This window comes from Seriola aureovittata, chromosome 10, assembly GCF_021018895.1.
Source record: "Seriola aureovittata isolate HTS-2021-v1 ecotype China chromosome 10, ASM2101889v1, whole genome shotgun sequence".
Taxonomy (NCBI): domain Eukaryota; kingdom Metazoa; phylum Chordata; class Actinopteri; order Carangiformes; family Carangidae; genus Seriola; species Seriola aureovittata.
The window spans coordinates 10,524,055-10,542,470 of NC_079373.1; the positions used below are offsets into that span (position 1 = coordinate 10,524,055).

Sequence of the window (18,416 nt, forward strand, 5' to 3'; positions counted from 1 at the left end):
GCTGCTTGTTATTTGTGGCTCTTTCCATCACTAACTATTCTGTGTATTGCCCAAAACAATCTGTGTCTTGGCGTCAGCACTTCAAGCTTGGAGTCTCCTTATCATGAACTGCCCAGATTAGGATTTCACACTCTGTGCTTTATTTAGTACATTCAGTCATCACTCTCTATAATGTTTGCAGGCAGCAAAACCTTGTAGGATGAACTGTCTTGTTATTTGTATCCCCTGTAACTTTGGTGGAGATGCACTGTGTGTGTGGGTCTGGCCACATGTTAATGGTTTTCTCACTAATGTTTAGCCCACACTTGGTCTTTCTGAAGGCAAGTTCAAGGCCTGACACATGAGACACCATAAAGCCTTTATACAGATAGATATGTTGATGTTGATTCACTTTTTCTAATGTTCAGTGCTTATCATGAACTCAGGAGTGTCCTTGTTACTTGTTGATGAGATACGTCATTGCACTGACCAGATGCGCATTCACAAGCACAAGACTCGACATCACAGGCCACTCTTGTGTTAAATTCACCTGAATACTCCAGAAGATTTGTGACATGCACTTATCAACATGTAGAAACTGTCATTTTACACCCAAATCAAATGTGATCGCAGGTGGAAGCCACGCCAGAAAACAATTCCTGTGCATACTCTCTACCTGCACTTCAGCCAAGTACCCTCTTTTCAAATGAAACATCTGATAGACATGTTTCATGTTACTGTATGCCCCATGTGTTTTGTTAAAATAATTGTTCTGAAACTATTCCATATGCTACAGTCAGTTTATCACACGTGAAACTGTGTTTGTCATGAACTTAATGTGTAGAATGATTTTAACACCCTCATGGGATAACAGAGACATACAGTAATGTTGTCACATGGATTTTTTATCACTCACAAAAAAAGTTTTAGGTCCCACAATATGCAATTTCAGCAACATGCACCAGAAAATAATTTACTAACTGTACACCTAAACAAAGATCACTGTATGGGACTGTTCATTTATATGATGTTATTGGTCTTAGGCGTCACTGATTTTGTTCCACTTATCACAAAAATCTGATTTTTAATCATCGAATTCAGTTTCATTTGATGAACCGGAGGAGGTGAGTAGAACTGTGTGAATCTTTAAAACCGCAAAAAGACCAAAAGAAGGTTCTGTTAACCTTTCCACCTAAACCACTTTCCAATGAAGTTGGAGAAGCCGCTAGATTTGTTATAAAACACAATCCGCTGGCCTGTTTAAGAACTAGTCCATCAGACTGATTTAAACTTCACCTGACATCTTACTACCTGAATGAGGGATTAATCTTTACAGACAGAACTACAAATCACTTTCATCAGATGTTGTGTTCCCTCTTTTATGGCATTTTTTTTTCTCTCTCTCTTTTTTTTAGGGTTCACAAAGGCACAGATGCCTCTTTGCTCTAGAACAGACTTTTTTTGTTTTCTATTTGAATGCCACTAACAAATTAATCCAGGACACAGCATTACATATTAGGAATCAGGTCCAGACAATTACCAGAGCGGTTTAAAAAGGTATGAAAATACATTATAGTATTTCATTATTCTTCAGCTGGGAATAGAAATGGTGTCCATCAGTCAGACCTGACTCTGGTGCAGCACAATAAAAATAGCGCCCCCCTTTGTTGTGCTGCTGCAATCATTTCTTTACTGCAATTTCCACCACAATGTGTTGAATGTGCTGCCAGCTGCTGTTCAAAAATAACACAGGAGAAAAATATGAAAATACACTCTGTGGCTAAAATCTAATGTAATCCAATACAGCAGCTCAGCCATCAACTCTTCTTTACAAAGATAATGATGTTCAGTTTTTCATTCATTTCTATGTTTACTATTGAGGTTGTAGTTTGCAATGGTGTTGAATTGGACTGTGGAGACTGGAGAGGTGTTTCTAATGTTTTACCCACCGCTTGCACAAACATGAAGCAGGAACAATATTAGACAGATATTTCGATATAATACAGTCCAGTGCCACACCATCACTGATTACAACCTCAATACTAAATATATAGTTGAATTAACACCTCTCAGGACAAAAACTGGTATTTGAAATGTTGTGTCTTTGTAAAATCATAAAATGGCAAACTGCACACAGGAAGTAACAATACTGTCACTGCTTGGTACAAACATTTAACAATTTTCTAACTGGCAAAATGGATCAGTTGCCATGAATAAACTGGCCACAGTTTGTGTATTCTTTTGAAACATTGAATTAAAAATACATACTCTTTAAATTCTATTTCCCCAAATGCAAAGCATTCCCTACAATGCCAGGAACATGGCTTTGGTGGGGAAATAAGAAATCCCTTTATCTTCACTGTAAACCCCCAAATTACCTGAAAAATACAGTGGACATAATTTAAGTGTCCATGTCATAGCCTTTAATGAATGTAGAAAACGATTCCATCTCCACTCATCTATAATCCTGTCCACTTTTTTTTCTCCATCTTTTCACATCGAAGGATGCTGGAGCTTGAACATCACAAACAACGAAACAATGTGACTCTATGTGCAGAGGAAATAAACTTTTGTATGTCTACACCACAAAACAGACAAACTTGAGAAAACCTGAGAAACTTTGAGTTGGCTACTTAACTTAATTTCTTAAGTTTAAGCTTTGAGTTTAACTTAGAACTTTGACTTCTGTTCTGTAACTTCAGTTAAATCAGTACGTTAAACCCACCTGGCATTTTCAGTTTATAAATGGGCATGATTTTTTTTTTCCTTTTCTGTAATCAGTTATTGTGTCAAGCTGCATCTTTATCAGTCATAACAGCTTCAGCTCAGGGACACTGCTCTTCAATATCACCCATATGAGTAGTGTCTGAATCACATACTGTACTCGTCTTCATCATAGTTTGCAACAGAGAGGAGAAACCTGACACCTCAGAGACACAGTCATAAAACGACATACAGCATTATATTGTGTATTGATTTTAAAAAATTTGAAAACAAAGTATTTTTGGGGAATTTCAACCATAATGCAATGCACGTTGTGATGTGTCTATGTTTCTAAAATAACTTAAACCGATGGGTTAAGGTAATCCACTGGACATTTTGTCAACTGATCTCATGATTATTAGCTCTGAAATTTAACCATCTAAACTTGAATCCGTCAAACACAAGTTAGCAACTTAACTTCCTCTATTTGTAACAAATCACTGATTAAAATTCTTGGTTTTCAGGACGGACTCACTTTTGTTGAAATAGACACGAGACTAGCTTCATCTGTTGGGCAAAATTTCAACTGTTCTTCTTCACCATGTTCAATGTGAGTGCCGTGAGTCACTCGCACTCTCACCAGATGGTGCTGTTCTCCACGTGCTTTTATTTCTCTGCATTCCCATGGAGCGGCCTGCGTGCGTCATGAATGGTGCGACTGAATGTCTTGTCTGTTTTCGAAAGAAACTGACTCAACAGACAAATTTTCTTTTTCCAGATTATTTATTCTTAAAAATGACTCGGGATCTTGGAATTGCTTCACATGTGTCAGTCCTGACGTGGGCCTTCTTTCTCCACCTCCCACGTCAGCTGTAGAGAATTCATGCAGCTGTGTAGTATGCCATCAACGCTCTATGGTGATCCTACTAGTCTAAAGCTTTGTCACAGAGAAATGAAAAGCTGCAATGATTTTCGATATATTGATATGGGCAATAATTGCATAGGATAATAGCCATGCTGTACAATACACATAATTATAAAACAATATGTTAGAATGATTAGTACAGATTTCCTAAAGTAGGTTTATACAGTTTTTCATTATTCTCAACATTTAAGTGCATCATATAATATGAATAGTCTTTATATTAACTGTGATCTGATACATAGTTATAGTGATTTAATACATACAGTACATACAGTAAAGTAAACCTTAACCAAATTTAGAGGGACATTGCAAAGCCCTTAAAATGTAATATAAATCGTCTGATAAAATGATAAAACTTAGAAAATGGTATGCAGTGGAATGATAAAACTGTACACAACTGTCATACCAGATTATGGTGGTAGTTTCTTTTACATTGCCGAGTTTTGTTTTTCCTCTAGATCACACAGTACGCATTATCTACATGAAGCCACTCTCAGAGAAAAAGAACAAAAAAAGCCATTTCTGTATCAAACAGAAGGTCAGCATCTTGCATGCATTTCTTTAGAAGTAGTAAAAATGTAAAATTAGTGGATAAGAGGGAAAAATCATAAACGTCAACAACAGCATGCAGCAACAATGGTTATAATGTTAACAATTCCATAATGCTTTGATTACCTCCTGACCTCGCACCCTCACACAACAAAATCATAAGGCATGCCTCATTTAACTTCTCCACAACCATACTTTCAATGGCAGGTACGTCCTATTAACAACTGGTATGGATTCCCTTCCTGTTTACCTTCATATGGTCAATACTTGTGTAATGAAACCTGCAAATAAAAAAAAAAAAATCCAACTCATTAGCCAGTCTGACATTAGTCTTACTTTGGTTCACAAGAGCTTTCTGTGATAATTTCATTTAGTGGATCATCTTGTGATTTCTGGCCACAGGCTGGTGATACATATTTATCTTCCTCTTAATAATTGAATACTTACTCAGCAGACAGGCTGCTCAGTTTGTATTCCTCTGGCGGAGGTTCTTGTCTTTGTGGTTGTTGGTCGAATTGGTTTTCCTTTGGCAGAAAGGGAAATGACACAATCAGATCACGACTGTATTCCAGTGCTTAACAGTGACTGTAAAACATGGTTTGATTCCAGTTCTAAAAACTGCTTAATCATATAACACAAAGAGTTTGCTTCTCTCTGCTTCACCTCATTATAAATGAGATACTAATGGTTGTTGATCGGAATACATTTTTGGGCTGTGCCAGCTCATGATGGGAATTCTGCATAAAGCCTGACATTATACTAATTCAGTTTAAAGTGGCACTCCACTGATTTTACACAGTTAGTCCTACTCAGCCTGTGAAAACACTTGTAGAGTGTGTTTTGTGGCAGACTTCAGCTGTAGTGTACAACAAGTAGCTGATAACATGAAAACACATTCTACTTTTCCCAGTGGTGGAGCAGAACAGACCTGGGTCCAGTTATACTTCTGAACAACTGTCATTATTTCCTCCCTTTAAGGGAAACACTTTGGCATCATTGCATTTCCTAAGCAGGACAATTCAAATGATAACTTGTCAGTGACAGCGAAAGTGTCCTTGACTGACATTAAATATATTTTCCTGTGTTTTATCTGAAAGCAGCAAAGCAGCATCACATGATGCTCCAAGTTATCTGTGACCCAGATTCGGGGTGTACTGTGCACTGAACTCTACAGACAGTCAGGAGGAGATACATGATGCTAAGCTACAACAAAACACACATTACTGTACCAGGCTGAACACATAACATGAAGTGAAGGTAAAAGCTTTGTACTTACACTGGTCCAGCTGGGTCATCATCTGAGGCAACAAGGGAAAATATGGAGAAATGAAAATCAAAATATAATAATCGCAAGGAAGTTGTACACGTTGATGAAGTGAAATGTGTTTTTGTTTTGGGTTTTTTTTTTTAAACAGAAAGATGCAACAGCAGCTGAGACTAACACACATTGCATTTAGTCTGAGGCTTTTGAAGATTTCTATGTTTCAGCTGAGCTGTACGTGCAGACTGTATAATGGAATGAGCACAACCGAGATGAAGTAACAATATAGTAAACAATACGCTGACATGCTGCAGGAGAATGAGGTCATTCACGAACACACAGAATGCTGTTTAAATCCAGCACAACGCTGCAGTGAAACGCATGTGCGAGAGAGAACAATTACACACAGGCAAAATTCAAATAAAAGAAAAAGATAAAAAAATAAAATACTGTTGTCATGCACAGACAAGCAGCGCCCACAAAGAACATCTGTACACTCAAAGAGATCAGTGAGAACCATCAATATCAGTCCTCTACTGTAGGTGATAATTCTTCAAAGCAGTGTGACACACAAAATAGTTTCTATTCTTTACTGTGACGCGCATGCCATTTCACTGCTGTGCTAATTATGAATTTGATGCAAAAATTATGAAGTCACCGTTTGCAAAAGTCAAATATTTAAAATAGAAATATTCAAACTGCACTTAACACTAATGGTGAAGGTAGAGGAAGCTAAACAGAACTGTGTGCTGTGAACTGGAACGGGATGAGGCTGAATACTTATTGAAATTCACGATGGCATGCAAAGTCTCTCACTTACCACAAGCATGGTTTAGGTTATGCAATTTGAGAGAAGTGGAGGGTGGGAGATATTACAACAATCTGTTAAAGTATTCAACAGCCAAAGCTAACCCTCATTTAAAGAAATGCAAGTAAAATATAAATTATTAATAATTCCAGATGAATTCTGATGCATGATTTGCGCAATCTACATACATTTTGTGAGGCTATGATTCTCAATGTGACCTAAACACTAGGAATTCTACAGCAGTCCATTTCAATGAGCCATAGTGGCAATATATTCCTGTGCAGTGACTGTCAGAGAGTCACTGAGAGCTGTCAGTTATTCACTGCACGTTGTGCCCAATCAGCATGTGACAATATCAAAATTCTGTTTGAGAGGAAAAGGTCACCCAAATACCATTAATGCATAATTTATGATATAGCTAGTCTCTTGAAAATGAAGTACTCAGTAGTATTAAAAAATTCCAGGATGGCACACGCAGGTCGTGTTGGTAAACGATGTCTTGCTTGCAGCAGCTTGGGGACAGTACAAGGTCCCTGGAAAGCTGTTAATAATTTAAACTGTCCTCCTCCGCAACACTGCAGTATCATATTTCTCATGAATATTAAATGGATGAAATTGTCCTGACAAGGTGTGACCTCCTGCAACAGTGTCTACCTATTGGGTCAACCTTGCCAGACTGAATTATTGAATGCCGGCACAATGCAGAGTCAGGTGACTCTGTCGGTGTCTCTGGCGAAGGAATGACTTAAGCATACACAGAAAAGAAAGTGTGCCTCATCGCCCAACATTCACTCTGTGTGGGATGCAGTTTTTGGATGCAGAAAGAATTCACAGTAGAGATCTATGTCAAAACGACACAATAAAACCTGTGTCTGTTCAGATATATTAACAACGGTGGAATAATAAAACAATCCGAAGCACCATCTCTGGTGACTCACCGTCTTGTAAATCCTCTGGCTTCTTACGCTTCTCATAAACAACGATGATGATGACCAGGATGATGATCTCGGCCAAAACCCCCAGGAGAGGCCATAAGGGGGCCAAGTGGCTGCGAACCCTCAGCACAGACTTCTCGTCACGGGTGCTGATCATGTTGGTGGCATTGCAGTGGTACTCGCCTGGATCTAAATTAATGTCCAGGTTGATGATGTGGAGCTCAGTGTAGTTGTCTCTGCTGCTGATGAAGAAGCGTCCAGTTGAGTTGTCAATTTCCTAACAAGGGACAAGGACACAGTTGCTTTTATTGGTTTAGTTTCGATCATGAGGTTAACCCATGATCAACATTTCACACTGCTCCTCTATAAGCGTCAGATACTTAAAGGTCTCATATTGCATAAAGTGAGATTTCCATGTCTTCTTTGATTATAAAGCAGCTCTCAGTTCTATATCTATACTGTGAAAGTATCAAAGCGCTCAGTCCACAGAGAAAGGCACACAGCCTGTATTCAGAAACTGAGCCTTAAGACAAGCAGTCAGGACTTCTGTAACTTTGTGGTGTCACAACAAAGCAGTCACCAAGCCCCGCCCACCTGGACCCAACATCCAACCTTGCAGGATTTGGTTCCTTTGAGTGTTAACCTGAAATCTGCTATATCTTTCTTAGATTATGCAAAAAAACAGCCAATCAGAAGAGAGGCTCAGAGCCTTCTGATAGTAAGTTTTCAGTTTTGCTGGTTCAGGTTTTAAATGCAAGTATGCTACAAAACTAAATGTAACTTCTCTGTGCATCTCAATGTTACTGCATCCCAATGAAACAAACTACAGCATTTATGAATTTCGCAATTTAACATTTTTGGAAATTTAAGGAAATTAATAAATTAATATTTATATAATGTATATTCATGTAACATACCCTGAAAACGCCGTTCACAAATTTCCGCCAGGTCCAGACAGGATGAGGATAGCCCACAGACTTGCAGTAGAGTACAGCACGCTGGCCCTCGTTCTTATTCTCACTACGCTTGTGGCCTGTAATCTCAGGAGCAGCTACAACACAGAAAATATATCAAGGATTCTTTGTTATAAAAGAAGTAATTCACAAAAACAATCTAAGTGAAGTCTTCCAGATCCGCTGTGAGTGCAGCCTTTACAAAATGTAAGTATAGTCATGAGAGCTGCATGAAATGATAAATGGGTTGAAAATGTATGGCTTTTATCTACTGCATCTATGTATTATATATATTTACTAGTCCACCTTTTCAACTCATTTATCATCAGGAGAATATACATTAAGAAACCTGACTAACATCTGTGTGAACAGAAGTGAAATCTGAACATCATAAATTTCATCCACCACTCTTCATTGAAGCTATCGGGAACATGTGATCCAAAGTAACATTAAGATACCTGTATTTTTCTGTGTATTCTGTATGTTATTAATCTGCCTGCTTGTGAATCTTTCTGCCTGAATGAAGAGAAATTCCTCATAAAATAAAAGCAAACTGTCCTAAAATCCAATTTGCCTGTATAGCAATGCATGGGGGACAGCAGAAAAGGCTGACCAGATTTTACTGTTGAGACATAATCCCTTGCCGTCAGACAAACAAGACACCATCTGCTGCCACTGAGCCGGGCATTGGTTAGATGGAGGTGTCAAGGGCGCTGGCTGCCCCTGAGCAGCCAGCAGAGCCGCTTGAAATCACAGGTCCTCACATGACAGGGCTGCTACTGCTCAAGGCCACTCTGGCCATTTTTACTGGTGACATCTCCTAATGTGGCCTTGAAACTCACAAAGACGCCTGTAGCTCACAAATCAACACCTACATTTAATTTCGATGGTGGCGTTGGCTGGAGGAGCCATCAGAAAGGTGTAGACACACATGTACACTCCAGCGTCGTCTCCCCTTGGTTTGTTCAGCCTGCAGAGCATAAAAACACCTCACATGAACCCACACCAGGCTGCTAAACCCTGTGTTTACCACACATGCACACACACACACAAGTTGCATACCTGTACTCAGTGTTCCTATTTGAGCTGCGTGTTTCTGGGATCTCCTCCCCATTCTTCATCCAGTAGCTCTCCTCGTGAGCACTGTGGGCGCTGGTCAGGTTGCACTGCAGCGTGAGAGCGTCACCTTCCACAGGAAGCGTGTTGTGTTCAGAGGCGGTGATCGACGGCTCTGTAAAAGAGACCCAGGTCAGCTACGACGTTTTGGAAGATATAAACAACAACACACAGGGGGTTCAGACAGACACCACAGCCATCCACACTTTATACAATACAGAACAGGAATAGAGTGGCAAAGTGGGAGGAATCCAGTGTTCCTAAAAAAGAAATCCTTTCATTTTCTGTGTCGACTCAGATGGACGTGAAACTCTCTCGGCTGAATTATGCATACAACACACGACCAGCTGCGTTAGCAAATATCTGGTTCTTTGAGTGTGTATGTAAAAAAATAAAATAAAAAAAAGTAGATAAGTCAATTACAACTCCCAAGGTGCATTTCAGTAAGAAGCATCCAATTAAATTTCTTTTATGTGCTAATAATGAGTACTTCTCAAAAAATATTTCAATTAGTGTCACAGTTCAGTTTTCAGATGCATTTTTGAAACTCTGTGGTCTCAGCTAGAAGCATTTAGAAAAGCTGAAATGATTAAAGCTGATGGCCATGATGTAAACCTACAGTATTCTTACCTTATCAGGGTTTTGTTTTTTTTTGTTTTTTTTAAACCTTTTCATGAAGCACATTCCTGCTGAGGCTGATATCATAAGGAATTTAATTGTTGAGCTAAGCTTGATTCAGCTTTTATAAAAGAGGTACTCGTGTTAGCAGACAGTAAAGCTGACTCTACATCAAGATCCACCCAATGGTTCTCTTATTATCTAGCGCTAACTTTAAGCAGCTCTAAAGGAATTCCTTAGAAAAAAACGAACTCTTTAATTACATGTACATGTACTTGTATGTAGCTGAAATGCAACCTGTGGAAAATCCTTGCTTGGATGAGCTTTTAAGCAAAGTTTGTATTTGGACATGTAGACACCAGTGAACCTCTCAATCTGAGCATTCACAACCTGAAACACTCATTTTGATCAGCACATACTGTATATACTGTACAGCTCAGTATGGTTTTATTGTCATGAAGTCCCTTCAAACATATCAAAACTCACAGCTGGTGAAGGTTGTCTAAACCCAAACAACATCACTGACTGCATGAAAACGTCTAAATTTGTCTAATTGCTAGTATAAATCTGGACCTATCTGATGAATGAATAGGCATTTATACTTATATATTGATAAATAAACATTTTGTTCTGTAACAGTAAAGATTCTGGTGCATTATAATTTGTGAGGAAAGATGCACCTGGACCACAAGAATCGTACTTGAGAAAAGTATAACACATTGATTATTTGCTCCAAGTGGGAAAGCAACAAACCAATGTTATTGCTCATAAGAGTCAGAAATAAGATGCACTACAACTGTTGAAATAAAACTTGTGACGTTGATCAAGGTCACACCAAATATTGGACAGCTTTGTGTGTGTAAGTGTAGTAAAGTCTGCACACTTCAACATTTTAAAAACAGATCAAACAGATATACAACAAAAATAATAATCTTGAGAAAAACTGAAATTGAATATGAATTTGATATGAAATGATGAAAGCTGAAGGGAGAGAAAAGTAAAGTAGAAAGGAAATGAAGGAAAACTGGGCTCTACAGGCTGAAGGATGTACTGATCTAAGGGAAGAGTACAATGTGAAATACTACTCAACTCTGCTCGGAAAAGATAACATGAGGACGAGGTGATGGTGTTTTTCTTCATTTTCCGGGTCTGTAGGGGAGGGTGGCACCTACGGAGGAAGCTAGCAGTCCTCTGGGGAGGGTTGAGGGAGGCTGAATCACACAGGAACTGTTAAATTTGGCTGATAACTATGGAGGGTGTGTTTCCTCTACACTGACCACTCACTCTGCAGCACCGTTATAGTGGCCTGAGCACGGATCCAGGTGGTGGCTGGATTTTGGTGCAGGTCGTTACGTCGGGGGTCATTGCTGGCTCTGCACTCGTAGGTCCCGGCATCGTCCAGCGTGAGACGAGAGACACCCAACACGCTCACGGCGTTGGTGCCGTAGGCCGTGCTGATGGACACCCGGCGCTTACGGGCGCCGTCCCACAGTTGCCTGAAGGAATCGGCTCGGTTGATCTCAGAGTACCACCACTGGATCTCTGGGGTGGGGTTTCCCACCACATCACAGTACAGCTCAAAGGTGTCGCCTGTGAGCTTAGTCTCAGAAAGAGGTGACTTCACAAAGCCCGCTGGTGGAGGTTTACAGGGGAAGCGTGTCCAGAGATAAAGCCCAAAGAAAGGAAAACAGGTGTAGGATGGAAAGGCAAGAAAACAACAGGGTAAATTAAAAGGGAACGAGAAAAGGAAAGAAAAAAAAAACAGATCATGTGAAAAAATAAAAGACACTGACAAAATATTTAAACAAAAAAACTAATATTTAACAAATAAGTTTATTTATTAAAGGCTTCAACTGATGATTGTTTTCTTCATCAATTATTACCTATCACAGACTAAGACAAAAAGGCAAATATTCAAAAAGGAGAAGAACAAAGAAATTGGAGGTATTTTTAGTATAAAAAATATCAAACCATGAATCAATCACCAATTATCAAATGTTGCTTTATTAATCAATCTCGTAATTGGTTCAGCTGTAATGCACAATAACTCAAACATCAAACTGTCAGCAGGGGTCATATCAATATTTTGGGTAGCGAAGGGAGGGATGGAGAAGCCATTACCACTGCTATTCCTGGGGAGCTTTAATTCAGTCCTGCTGGGACGTCCCTGCAAGGCTGCTCTCACTTGGTTTTGTCCAATTAATGACATCATATGATTTTGTGCCTGGCCCACACAGCGCTCACATCCAAAAGTCCTCCAAGTGACCTTGTCATTCATTTCAGTACATGTTGTCTGTACGATGATCATTCGTGCTCAGAAAAGCTTCTTCATTTCATTATTCAATAACGGACACACAGACACCAGGCAAACTCCACCGTTAATACAGGACTGATACGTCTCCCCCTCAGAGGCAAACACAGTAACAGTGAAACAATTGATCATGGCTGGTCAAAGAGAGGAGGAGGAGGAGGAGGAGGACGGAGGCTGTAGTCATAATTATGTTCTATAGGCACCGTGGAAAGAACACATGAGATTGAGAGGAGATTTATAGAAGCTGCAGTTCTGGGTCTCTGGGGAGCGTGTGGGCGCATTGTGATAGACCCCCTCCGTTTCCATAGAAGCACTCTACGGCAACAAAGTAGGAAGAGGAAGAGGCAGCCAACCAGACCAGGCAGATCATCACAAGACAGACAATCATTTTTTCTTTTTTTTTTTCCCAGCTGATATCATAACCTCGCTGTGCAGCCCACGACTGGTTCATCAAGCCCTGCATTGATTCTTGCCTAAACAAGTACCAGTAAATAACATGGCTGGCGCCGAACACCTCCGCTCTGAACATGGAACTGCTGAGACACAAATCCTGCCACCTCAGATCGTCTGGATGTGTCAAAAGTGCTGAGCCACCAACACTGTCCCTGCTCACCACTGTACTGTAGCTACACGTCTAAATGACGTCAGTCACGTCAAGCTGATGTTAGTTTAGTCTTGGTATGTGGTTACATGAGTGTCTCATGAGTGTGTGATTTCACTAGGGCTGCAACTAATGATTATTAACATTGGTGATTAATCTGTTAATTCTTTTCTTGATTAATCGATTCATTTTTGTTGCAAAACCTCAAAATATTCAGTTTACAATAATGTAAGAAAAGCAGCAAAGTCTCACATTTAAGAGGTTGTAGCCATTAGAATATTTACAGATCAATTTTCTTGATTAATTGCCTAATCAATAATCAACAAATCATTACTGCTCTACTTAGAACCACAAGGCAGCATCTGACTTTTTCATTTTTGTTTCATGATCACTGAGATTATCCTGATTCAGCTGAATTTTTCTTAATCTTATCTTTCTAATTATTCTTAATCTTTTAAAGTGACTGGAGCAAATAACAATTATGTTCTTTATCAAGTCATGTAATCTTTCTTCATTAATATAATTATTATTATAAATTGTCTCCAAAATGTCAAAAGAATAATGAGTGATGCTCATTGCGATATCTTAAGCTTCTTTTGTCCCAGCCAATGACGTTTTATTTTAGGGCAACGACCTGTTATTTTTATTATCAATCAATCCCTTGATTTGTTTTTCCATAAAGGCCCCAAAGCTGGGCACCGAAAAACCTGCTACTCTCTACTGCCATATAATGTTTATCATTTTTAGATATGTCTACCTTGTCTTTTTTTTTTCTCATTAGTTCAATCTTTTTATTTCCAGTTTGTTTCCAATTGCTTAAAATGTCTGTAAAGCTAGTTTTTATTTCATTTATTTTTCAATTTCTTCTATATCCACATTTGAACTTTGTTTATTTAATGGTTGGTGAATATGGGCAATGGTGTGTTATGTGTATACAAATAAAACCAAACCAACTGTCTCCTGTAGAATTGTGCTGTGTATTTGTTTATAATCTATCAATTGTTTGGTCTATAAAAATATGAGAAAATGAGAAATTTTCTCAGATCTCAAAGAGACTTCTTTGAATTTCTTGTTTTGTCCGACCAACATTCAATAGCCATGAAAGTATTCTGTTCACAGTGATACAAGAACAGACACAAGCAGCAAATCCTCACACTGGAGAATCTGAAACCAGACAGTAGCTGGAGATTAAACTTGAAAAAAGCAATTAACAATTATCAAAATAGCTGCGATTAACTTTCTGCCTATCGACTAATTTATTAATAGACTAATTGTTTAAGCTCTAACAATTGTTGGGTGGCTTTATGGCGTAGTGTTCTTTTTATGTAAAAGCCTTTGAGAGTCACATGCTGTATTTAGCAAAATAGAAAGCTCTGGAGAAAAAAGACTGTGTCACTGTATCATCATATATAGGTTGTATGTGTAGTGCTTCTCTCCAATCAGGCACTTGGATGTTTCAGAGAGGACCAATCAGAATCTGCCTTTTTCCGCCACAATCTGTCAGCGCCTAGCGACTGAAGACTGAGAAAGAGGTTAATGTGGTGCTTAAATCAGAAAATAAAACTCGAAGTTATTAACCTTATCACTCCATTTTTTAATAGAATAACTTGGGATTTAAACTGACGCTAATTTCTGGCTCATTAGTCAAACTGCACAACCTGACAAAAGATGCCCTCGAACAATCATGAGTCTTTCCTTGCAGATGTTTTCTCTGTATATTGTGAAGAATCCATTTAAACCAGTGTAAGATGAAGTAGTTCTCGCCACAGTCCCAGCTAATGTACCAAGACTGTTGCAACACATAATGAGTAGCTAACTGGATGTTATATGAATATTCTATTAGAAACATTAGTTAGTGAGTCCTGATGGATAACTGGAGACCAGAGGGGAATAGGGACAGAAAGCATACAGCTATATAAAGGCTACATATGTACATGTATGTACTTTGATGCACTTTAGTCCTTATGTGCTTTAAAAAAAAAATGGCCTCATGAATTGAATTAAAAAATGATACCGCGTTTCTAATTGACCTGAGAAAGTCACCACTTTTTATAACAGTAGGAATGTAATTGATGTTTAATGTGGCAGAACTGTAAATCAGAGCTGAAACAGTTACTCAATTAATCAGCTAGTCTGTCGTCTGTATTGAGAATCAATTCAATATTTCATTTTTGAAGCAAAACTGCCAGAACTGCAGTTGTTCACGCTTGTGAGGGTTTTGTGCTTTTCTTTGTCTTGTGTGGCTAAACTGCATATCTTTGGCTTTTTCACTCACTTAAAAAAAAAAAAATCAACATGAAGATGTCACCTTGGGCTTTAGGGAATTATAATGGGCCTTTTTTTTTTTTTTTTTTTTTAAACCTGTGTATGTGTTGAGCAAACACTTAAAAGACAAAATAATAAACTAATCATCAGATTTATCAATAATGAATATAATTGACATTTGTTTTTAAAATTTGCAATACACTTTTGAGTTAATCCACTAACATCAGACTACGTTCTAAAACCTTTATTTGTATTTGTTAAAGCCTTGTATGCTGAACTAATCAAGTTTAAATCTGGAACTGATTTAGATATATTCACATTCTCTGCGACTGAATATCAGTTTAGGTTTTAAATTGAAAACTGAAGTAGCCTCAGCTCCTGTCTACAGATCTAACAGTGAATAATTTGTCCATCTGGTTATTTTTCAGGATAACTGCACTATAGCTATAGCGGCTCGACATGTCCACTCATACATTAATATGAACTCAAACGGATAATTCCCAAACCTTCACTACACTCTCTTTGTCACTAAAATAATAAAAATTCACAGTTTGAGCTCATTAACTGAGACCATAGCTATTTGCTGTTTTGGTGGCTTGTGTATGAGAAACTACAGAGAAATGGTTTGAATGATTCTGTTAAACAGCTTCCTTGGTAACAGCCAGTCCACATTTAGATGAAAGTATGAACAATTCAAATATTATCAAAATCCTAATAAGGCCAAGTGCAGTATCCAAATCGCAGCAGCTGCAATTTTTTGATAAAAGGTCAAATGTGTCACGACATACCATAATAAACGAGGCGCTGTGGTGCAACAGAGATTGCTCGCCTTACATATCATGTTCTCCAGATGTAAGGGGACATGACTTTTTGGTACAGATTCAAGCAAAAATCTAATTGTCATAATTTTTATATTTTTTCAGTGAAAATGAAATGCAAAAATTATAATCATGACTCAGCGCAATTGAAATATCTGAGAAAATAATTGCAATATGATTTTTTTTTGTTTGTTTTTTGCACATCGTTCAGCCTTGGATGAAAGTCACATCCTTAGAGGAATCTTAAGTAGCCTAAAAGATGAACCGCCTTTTTCAGATACAAATGGCTTCTATGATGTGCTTGGCAACTGTATATATTAATATCTGGCATGACGAGATGACAAAGAATTACATAAAACAAAATTAAATACAGTAATGGTATAATATATATATATATATATATATATATATATATATATATATAGTATACTATATTATGACGTTCTCTGAACCATCAAGTCTCTCTAGACTCTCTTGAAACCACTGAAGAAGACAAGAGAAGATCACACTTTCCAGGTTTCTATCAGATAAAGAGCCATTACATTTAACTGGCTCTGAGCTTTATCTGCTGTAGCACTGATTGATGAAGAGATGTTGGGAGTGGGTGTGCAGAATAGGGGGAGATGTGTGGTGCATTCCTACACATGTTGAACTCCAAGGAAGGCCAGAGCTGAATAAATTCTCACTCATTCTCAACACAGCGCTTGCAAAAGGGACACAGGCAACACTCCACACATACAGCTACACATACTCAGCTGAGATTGCACTGCCCCTGATCTGTTTGATGGGGATGAGATTTATTAGCACTGGGTCATTTGGACAAGTAGGAGTGTGCTGAGAAATCAATGCCACTCTGCAGTGCAGTACATCTCCACGAAGAGTTAACAGATCCACTGTTGCAAGAGGACATTAAAGCCATGGTTCCCAGTGCAGCATCTCGGCTCTAAAAATAGAAGTATGCAGCAAAATGGACTGATACTATTTAAAGAGCTGCACTTCCAAGGTCCTACGTCTAATTACATACATGTTTTTCTCTGTTAGGAAGCCCTGGACTGATGCAGGGAAATTATCTCACCCTGCAGGAGAGGAGTTACTGATCCACTGAGCTGTATCCTTGCATATCTGAGCAGACCCAAGCGTGACAGCATGTTGATGGTGTGTCTCAGTGTGTGCTCATCTCTTATAGGAAAGCAGGACAGATTTTGAACTTCAGTGTGACACCATTTCCCCATCCACCTTTTCTAATTCTCCCAATCTAATGAGCAGAACTTGTCCTGACTGAACGGCTCATGTTTCGACTCTGTATTCAGCCCCACACTTCAAAGGACATTTTAGGGACATCGCACAGGCCTCCGTGTGGCCCACTTCAGCCTAACGAACACAGATTGTATCCCATTAATGATTTATTGACTCATCATCTCAAACGCTCGGTTAGCAATAGAGAAAATAGAGCGCTTCCTTCGACCGGTATCCGTTTCTTTTAGTGTAGCGTTAAGGGATTATCTGCTGAGACTTGGCTGCAGGAAAGATATCCGTGTTGGACAGCCTTCTTAATGACAAAGACGTCTCGTAATGATTCATTAAAAATGCCCCAATGTCAGAAATGCAGGCGACTTCCCTCCCTGAAAACCGCATTTCGCCATGATGAGGGATTACTGGCATGTATTTTCTATAGGAAGATCTCGTTTCCTACCGTTCTGGGAAGAGACGGACTGCAGCATCAGCGCTCCAAGTATCGCCACCGAGAAGGACATGACTGCAGCTCTTCGTTTGCCAGGTATCATCTTCGGAGACGGGACACGGAAAATGCCGGTAGGCGAGCCCTAAGATGACCAGAGCGGGATATGATGATGATGCGGGGTGGATTCGTCCGAGGCACGCACCTCCACACACTCCAGCCGTGTCACGCAGAGAGAGAGAGAGAGAGAGAGAGAGAGAGAGAGAGAGAGAGAGAGAGAGAGAGAGAGAGAGGGGAAATTGTCGCTAGGTAGACTAGCGGGAGCCTACAGTACTACTGCTGGCTACCTGAGCGCCGCCGTACTGTCACCCCGGTGCAGTGAAGGAACCACCTTCGTTTTAACCACCCGTTTAATCCCAAATCCCGCGAGATCTTGGAGGAGCGCGGAGACAAGCAGGCACTTCACACAACGTCCAATCATAAAGTGGAGCAGAAATCAATTATATTGAAACAATGGACCAATGGACGCAATTAGTTTTTACTAAAGTCATTCACCAGCGAATAACTTTGTTAAAATTTTTTGTAGTACAACCATGGTCAAACTAGTTTCCCCTGAAGTTACTGAATTAATGTAAAGTAAATCCTGTTACTGTGGTTACCTGCCATTTGAATAGCACAGTGATTTGTTTGACGGAACACCTGTCAACCAATCAGAGAGGTATTTCTCAGGTGTTCCTCCAAATATAGAGTATTCAGTGCCAAACAAACCCTCATCAGGCCTTAAATTGTGTCGTGGGTCAAAGCGGTTTCTCAGGCTGACTAAGCCTTGACCTCAGCAGCTCCTCCATGGGCTTTAAGCAGACTTTTAATCCTATTTCTCTTTGAACTAATTTAGG

The 18,416-nt window shown here is 39.1% G+C and overlaps 1 protein-coding gene across 2 annotated transcripts; it reads right to left on the reverse strand.

Annotated features, from left to right (window-relative positions):
- Positions 1–3,446: 3,446 nt before the first annotated feature.
- Positions 3,447–17,900, reverse strand: nptna (neuroplastin a). 2 transcript variants are annotated; one of them, XM_056388275.1, is made up of 8 exons: positions 17,536–17,900; positions 9,176–9,344; positions 8,989–9,083; positions 8,078–8,211; positions 7,164–7,437; positions 5,433–5,454; positions 4,604–4,680; positions 3,447–4,437 (listed from the first exon to the last, which is right to left on the reverse strand). In XM_056388275.1, the coding sequence occupies exons 1-7, from the start codon at positions 17,624–17,626 to the stop codon at positions 4,620–4,622; spliced, it is 846 nt and encodes a 281-aa protein (XP_056244250.1). In that variant the 5' UTR covers positions 17,627–17,900; the 3' UTR covers positions 3,447–4,437; positions 4,604–4,619. The 2 variants fall into 2 exon arrangements, with proteins under 2 accessions (XP_056244250.1, XP_056244251.1); XM_056388276.1 differs by having other exon boundaries at positions 5,433–5,442; positions 17,536–17,899.
- Positions 17,901–18,416: the final 516 nt, after the last annotated feature.

Bases quoted from the DNA above. Each gene is read 5' to 3' on its own strand.
- nptna (XM_056388275.1), bottom strand. From the start codon at position 17,626: ATGATACCTGGCAAACGAAGAGCTGCAGTCATGTCCTTCTCGGTGGCG. The intron at 9,084-9,175 runs GTATGCAACTTG...TATGCTCTGCAG, and splicing joins AATAGGAACACTGAGTACAG to GCTGAACAAACCAAGGGGAG. The intron at 8,212-8,988 runs GTAGGTGTTGAT...TCTGTGTTGTAG, and splicing joins CGCCACCATCGAAATTAAAT to CTGCTCCTGAGATTACAGGC.